This window comes from Adiantum capillus-veneris, chromosome 30, assembly GCF_014529385.1.
Source record: "Adiantum capillus-veneris isolate H3 chromosome 30, ASM1452938v2, whole genome shotgun sequence".
In the NCBI taxonomy this organism is placed as follows: Eukaryota; Viridiplantae; Streptophyta; class Polypodiopsida; order Polypodiales; family Pteridaceae; genus Adiantum; species Adiantum capillus-veneris.
The window spans coordinates 42,671,696-42,678,708 of NC_140960.1; the positions used below are offsets into that span (position 1 = coordinate 42,671,696).

Genomic DNA, 7,013 nt, shown 5'->3' on the forward strand with positions numbered 1-7,013 from the left:
TTTGGGCACCCGACAATGACAAAAGAGAGAATTACAGCACGCTGAAATTGCCTTGCAGCTCACCGAAAAGCTTCCAAAAAGCAATGGAAAGTGTCCTTGACGTGTACTTTTGACCTATAGGGGTTTTGTGTCGTTATGCCGGCAAAATTGGGTCAAAAACCTGCAATTACAGCCATGGACAGGTTTGGACAGCTTGATGAGAGTTAGCTGAAAGCATTTGGATTGTCTATTTGCAATAAGAATAATAAAGAAATACCGCCAGTCTTTGGGGCCTACAGGGTGTCACTGTCTGCTTGGAAGCACTCTAGTTGCCAAGCCATGTTTTTGTTTGAAGCATTAAATTCCAATCACAGGTTTATTCGTGAAGTTCCTTTGTGTCATAAGTTTAAGAGTGTAAAGATCAGGTGAAAGCTAAAGTCTACCGCCTAATAGCGAGTTTACGGGCCGGTTTCATGGTTCCTTCTGCGGGACAGAATCACTTTTTCCTCAAGAAGTGAGCCTTGGTTGGTTATTGGCAAGGACAGAGAGCACAGGAACTTGGAATTGCACTATAGTTGACAAGACGAATGAGCCAGGGAAGAGGGTTTCTCTTCACAGGACGGACAAATTGTTCATCCTCCAGTGTTTGAGACTGGCGAGAATTCATGGCCACCCCTGTCTGTACCTTTTGATGATGTGACTGGGCAATTAGACGAGAATGCGTTCAAGACACAGTTGGTTGCTGCTGTGAATGTGTTTTCTCGGTTGGTGCAGAATCCTAGGTTTATGGAATTTCTGCAAGTGCCACGAGTGTCATGGTAGACAAGGCAACTTTCTCATGCAGGAGAGCCCGTTGAGGCTCAAGCACATGTCTTGTATGCATCTCAGCAGGGCAGGGAGTACTCACATGTTGCGGAGTCAATTGGGGCTCCAAGACAAATTTCTTCTGTCCACGAACAAGTGGTGAGGACACCTATTCCACAGGCTTTACCAATTCAGCCAGCCACCTTTCAGAGTCCAAATATTGCATTAAATGGACAGGGAACCAGTTTCATGTTTCACAGCTTTAATGGAAAGCTTGCCTTCACCCTTGTCTCATGTAGTGCGACGATTTACTCTTGCGCATCTCTCTCTCCCCTTTTGCACATATGGTAATGCCTCACTAGTTGGGATTCTCAGATGACCATGTGTAGTTCTGGGGGTTTTATGCGCGTTTGCCAAGGCAAGACCCTTCTGTACAAGGCTAATTGCTAATCCCCTCCCAAGTACGCACAGTTCCATCGCGAAGGATTGCGAAAACGGAGAAAGCCACAAATATTAGCTGGGTCAATTTCTTATCATCATGAGCTTGATGACATGAAGGAACGATGTGCTACGGATGAAGATTTTGCAAGGATCTTTGAACAGTTGCAAGATGGGCAACGCCATGAGCACTACCTCCTCAAGGATGGTTTTATGATGATGCATGGCAGAGTATGTGTCACTAGGCCATTGGGACATAAAGTTAGGATGGAAAGCCATGTCCCACCGTATGCAGGGCATCATGGTATAAATGTGATAATGAAAGCGGTCGACACATTTTTTTTTTGGCCTACTATGAGGTGAGATGTGGATTCCTTTGTGCGAGCATGTGTGATTTGCCAAAAGGTCAAGTTTGACAGGCAAAAGACACCAAGATTGTTACAGCCACTGCCTATTCCAGATAAGCCATGGGAGAGTATTGCTATGGATTTTATCTTTGATCTTCCAAGAACGCCGATAGGGAATAGTTGTTGGTTTCTTTCCCTTGATTTTTATTTAATTCTTGAGACCCTCTTTTTGAAGTCACAAATGGCTAGACATTGTGTGGCCAATGTGAAACAATCGACGACCGAGAGTTTCACGCGTAGCAGTGAAGGGCAGATCGCCATGAGTTGGTCGGGCCAGTCGGCACTGAAATTCGAGCAGTAAAAGGGTGTCTAGGCTAAGTTCAAAGTCATTTAGCCCCGCACTACACTTTATAAGTTGGTGGTAGTAGGAATTTAAGTCAAAAGGGCATATGGGACACATGGTGGATCCATAGCAAATTTCCAGATTCATCACACCGGGGCACCCAATTTTGAGAGAGGAGGTTTCACAGCTTTAATGGAAAGCTTGCCTTCACCCTTATAGTGCGAGGAGTTACTCTTGCGCATCTCTCTCTCTCTCCCCTTTTGCACATATGGCAATGCCCCACTAGTTGGGATTCTCAGATGACCATGTGCAGTTCTGGGGTTTTATGCGTGTTTGCCAAGGCAAGACCCTTCTGTACATGGCTAATTGCTAATCCTTCCCAGTACGCACAGTTCCATCGCGAAGGATTGCGAAAACGGAGAGTTTTCTTGCGTGAATACTCGTCCGATTCGAAGGGGAACTGCCTCATTGTGTGCGGGAGCACCTCAGACACACGTAGACGTGTTCGCTCCACTCAAAACGATCCAAAACAGAAAATTACAACGTGCTTTGTTTTTCTGCAGGCTTAGGGGTTTGCACCTAAATTGCAAGAGATCACCAGGGGAGCCTCAGGAAAGCCTTTGGATGCGTGTACAGGGTTTTGGGCATCCGACAATGACAATTTAGAGAATTATAGTACGCTGAAATTGACCTGCTGCTCACCGAAAAGCTTCCAAAAAGCAAGAGATAGTGTCCTTGACGCGTACTTTTGACCTATAGGGGTTTTGCGCCGTTATGTTGGCGAAATTGGGTCAAAAACCTGCAATTACAGCCATGGACATGTTTGGAGAGCTTGGTGAGAGCTAGGTGAAAGCATTCGGATTGTCTATTTGCAATAAGAATAAAGAATACCAATAGGGGCACCAGTCTTTGGGGCCTACAGGGTGTCGCGGTCTGCTTGGAAGCACTCTAGTTGCCAAGCTGTGTTTTCGGTTGAAGTGTTCAATTCCAATCACAGGTTTATTCGTGAAGTTCCTCTATGTTGTAAGTTTAACAATGTAAAGATCGGGTGAAAGCTGAAGTCTACCACTCTCTAGCGAGTCTACGGGCTGGTTTCAAGTGCTCTTCGGCTTTGCTTTTGGGCATCCCTGGTACCGTTTATAAGTGCCCCTAGGGTCACTCTCTGGGAGCATCTGGATGCAGAGTCTCGGAGAGAGTTGGACCCTCGAGGAGTTGTACTTTGCGAGATAAGAATAAAGAAATACCAAAAGGGGCGTCAATCTTTGGGGCCAATGCGTCTTGGCTCAGAACTCCGTCATGCCGTGTCGACTCTCCTTTTCTCTCTCTATCTCGTCAAGTTTAATGATTTTGTAGTTTCTGTTTGTATGTTGCTATTGATTCCTCGCCTGGAGTGTCCAAGCTTGCAACACGAGGAAAGAGCGAGGAGGTGTTGGGGTGAAGGGGCAAGGGAGGGTGAAGACGAGGGGAGAGCTAGTCGATAGGGTGAGGGGGACGAGGGGACGAGAGGTAGGGTGAAGAGTCTAGGGAGTTAGAGGGCATAATGCACATCAAGAAAAGTTATTTAAATTGATCAACAAAGCAAGCAATTTGCTAAGAGAATATTAATAGCAGGTGCCAACTCTCGCGTAAAACACAGAAATGCAGAGAATCCCGAGAACACCATTAAAGAATTTGGTAAGAACATTTGAATGCGTGACACAATTCGCACAAAAATCATTGTAGGATGGATACCAAATACAGGGACTCAAGGTGAGAGGTACACAAAGGAAGAATTACTGGAGCAGAGCGGCATACTTGAGCAGAGCAAGGAAAGGAACTGACGGAAAAACAGACTCATCTAAAATGGCTGACTGAGAAATATACTATGAAATCAGGTTGATTGAAACTTCGGGGCTAATGCAGAAACGACGGTTCGTTCCATGAATAGACCTTAAGAAGTGGGTTGATGATAGGACCTTACTCTGGATCCATTGACTTGGTAAAATCTCTTGCTCCTCTAAATCAACCCGTACTGCAGGCAGTCCTATTTGAGGGGCAGCCAGCTCACACCCTGAGCACCTGCAAAACAATATGCAAGTGAATGGCATAGAAATAGAAGCCTGACCTTTGGGAAACCTAAGAATAGAGGGCCTGCAGCTTGCCAGCCATCTAGGTGGGGCACATACATTGCTGAGAAGACTTGATACAAGTACGCCTACCTCACAAAAGACCGGTACGGCCACAAAACAGTCTTCACTCCCTAATCTCCTTTTGGAAGATATCGGAGCCACCACCGGACAGGAGGTGAAACTCTTCAACAGATCTAGGGCTCCACTCGGGATGAAAACTAGCTACAAGAGTGGCACAACTTGTCCTGCTATCCGTAGGGATGCTTTTGGATTTTCCCTTGTGGCATTTGTGATGCATACACTTCATTCATGCACATCATGGATACTGCTCCAAGTGGGAGTTTACATAGAGAAGAGGCATGTGCCATACATAGCCCATCATCGCCATAAGATGCATTTTTTTTGTATTTATTTTTTTGATGTCATAGGCCACATTGGTCTTTTAGAGATGTTGATACAACTCCCCTTTTTTTTGTATTTATTTTTTTGATGTCATATGTCACATTGGTCTCGTAGAGATGTTGATTTAACTCCCCCCTTCCCGCCCCTAACCGCCAAAAGACACGCATCCTGAAAAAAAAGAAAAATAAAGCTCATAAGATTCAAAGTTAAAACCCCCTCCTGAAGAACAATAACTATTACATAGACAACTCATGCTTAGGGTGGTTGACACACGGTACCTACCCAACTTTTGTTCAATAAGTTTGAATGAAGTAGAGAATTTCCGTAGACTCAGCATTAGTGAATTTTGTTGATCACTGTTCTGACCCAATCTTGGTGAGCACCCCTCAAGAGTCAAGATAGACGTATGTTCCTTTCTTGCGTTAACCAAGCATAAGGGTACTGATGTGTGGAAATGCAACATTAGGGTAGCAACTTGCTTGCATCATCTTGGCTGAGAAACAATGTTTGTGATGAAAAAATGGATGCCTTCAGAAGTTTGAGGGTTTTGCAATTTCAAGCCTTTTTTGTTTTTTATCAAAGGCTTCTTACTCCAATTGTTGTGGAAAAATGGAAACGTCAAGGCTTTACTTTGAAATCATGTGCATGTGCGTGGACACATGCGTTTGGCATTTGTACACCCTTCGAGCATATCTCAGAATTCGACCATCATCAGTATTTAAATTTCTGCAGGTGATTGCCAGGCGCCCCTTATTGTCTTTCCTGATTTACCCCTTTTTAGGTGATGTTTGACCCCTTCTAGAGACTATTATGAGTCGCCGTAGTTTTTTTTCATGAGAGGAATCTTCGAGCAATGTTTTTTCTGTTTGACGCATGGAAATGAAGTATTCCTGTAAATGATAATGCAAGTATCTGCCTTTACAGGTGTATTAAAATGTCATCTGTGCATCACCATATTTGTGCACCTGCAACGATATTTTTGCTTCTGTTTACTGACTTTGGGAAGTGTTCTGATTGTTGTGTTCTGAGAGGAGCTCTATGAGACCCTAAAATGAATTAGAAGTTATTGATAAACTTGTGTGCCTTAGGGAAAATACTTCATTTGCACAATAATCACCCGTTTTCCTTTTTGCAGGGTTATCATGCTTTGCAATCATACCGTGTAGCGCATGTACTTTGGAATAGAGGGCAGATGGTCTTAGCTCTGGCTTTACAGAGCCGCATAAGTGAGGTAGTAGCTATGTGCTTACACCAAATTAGCCATAACCAATGAAGCCAAATTTTAGCACAACAATGTTTTGAGCCAAAGATTTTTGATTATGTGAGTGCAGGTTTTTGCAGTGGATATCCACCCAGGTGACTTTCCCCCCTGTTCCCTTTCCCTTTATCTTCTTCTTCACTTCATTCGCTCTCTCCCCCCCCCCCCCCCCCCCCCCTCTCAGCTTTGTTATTTGGATTTGTATTTGAACTCACCTTGGTTGTAGTGTGTCCTATACGTCTTCATTGTATTTTCACCTTGGAGCTATATACTCTTGAAGTCCATTTTCTAGAAGTACAAACACAAGATACGCACACAAGACTTTAGGCAAGCAGAAGGTATGTATTGTATTGCTAAAACTTGAAGGAATACAAAAGAATACAAAAATGTGCAGTGGATCCCTATAGAGCTTATATGAGAAGCGTATACAAGAGATTAGACTCGGTTTGAGATTGAAGACTCGACATAAGATGGTTCACAAGGGAGCATTGCTTCGTTTATATAGAGAGGTAAGGTGGCTTGAGGAGCAAGCTAATGCCTCGATAGGCAAGGTAGTGGGTGTCACTTTACAGAGTGGAGGAGTCAAAAGGTGTTGGTGAGTGGAGAATCTTGTTGCACACGCTCTAGTCACAAAGTGCTAGCACAACCGTGGCATATAACATTAGTGATCATGTCATTTTATGATTCTTTTGCTTAGCTAGGCAATGACGTCATTCCACTCAATATATATGTATGTGTGTGCGCGCGCACACACCATAGTTGTACGAAACTCCATTTCTACCCATCAAAGCTTCTGTCATTTTCTCTTGTTTTCCGTTTCCTAGAAACACGTTTCTTGTTTCTTAGGGGATTTTTTGACTTTTCAGCCTTTAATTGCAATTCGAGGGTGGTGTATGAAAACTTTGTGATTGGGGTATATTGTCATGTGAGTATTTTGCACAGGGCTTGCGCTCGATGCTCGAGTTCTCGCTGGATAGATCTTTGAGGTCTCTTGGGATTGTTCCTACGGCATAGAAATCTCTCTTCTTCTTCTCCTCTCTCATGGATGTTAACAATTACTTGTACTCTTTTTGTTGAAATTACACACATGCATGTTGCAAGTGTAATACACTTTGAGCTTTGATGTGACTTGTGATAATTCGTTGTTGTGGACAGAGTCGAGTGGGACAAATTAGACGATATCTAGATTCTTAGGGCTTTGAATGGTCAAATTTATAAAATGGTTAAGGATGAATGTTGATGTTTTATATATCTTTTAAATAGCATTACTTAAATTTTCATTTCTTGTTTCATTGTTTCTTTCTAGCTAAGGATGAAAACTCCGTTTCTCCCAA

The 7,013-nt window shown here is 43.5% G+C and overlaps 1 protein-coding gene across 3 annotated transcripts in view; it reads left to right on the forward strand.

Annotated features, from left to right (window-relative positions):
• Window positions 1–7,013, forward strand: part of LOC147417857 (serine acetyltransferase 2-like) — a 112,150-nt gene that overhangs the window by 84,997 nt on the left and 20,140 nt on the right. For all 3 annotated transcript variants that reach the window (XM_086506452.1, XM_086506453.1, XM_086506451.1), the window contains 2 exons: window positions 5,557–5,652; window positions 5,753–5,777. In XM_086506452.1, coding sequence (XP_086362578.1) covers window positions 5,557–5,652; window positions 5,753–5,777 — 121 coding nt within the window. The remainder of the gene's footprint in view (window positions 1–5,556; window positions 5,653–5,752; window positions 5,778–7,013) is intronic.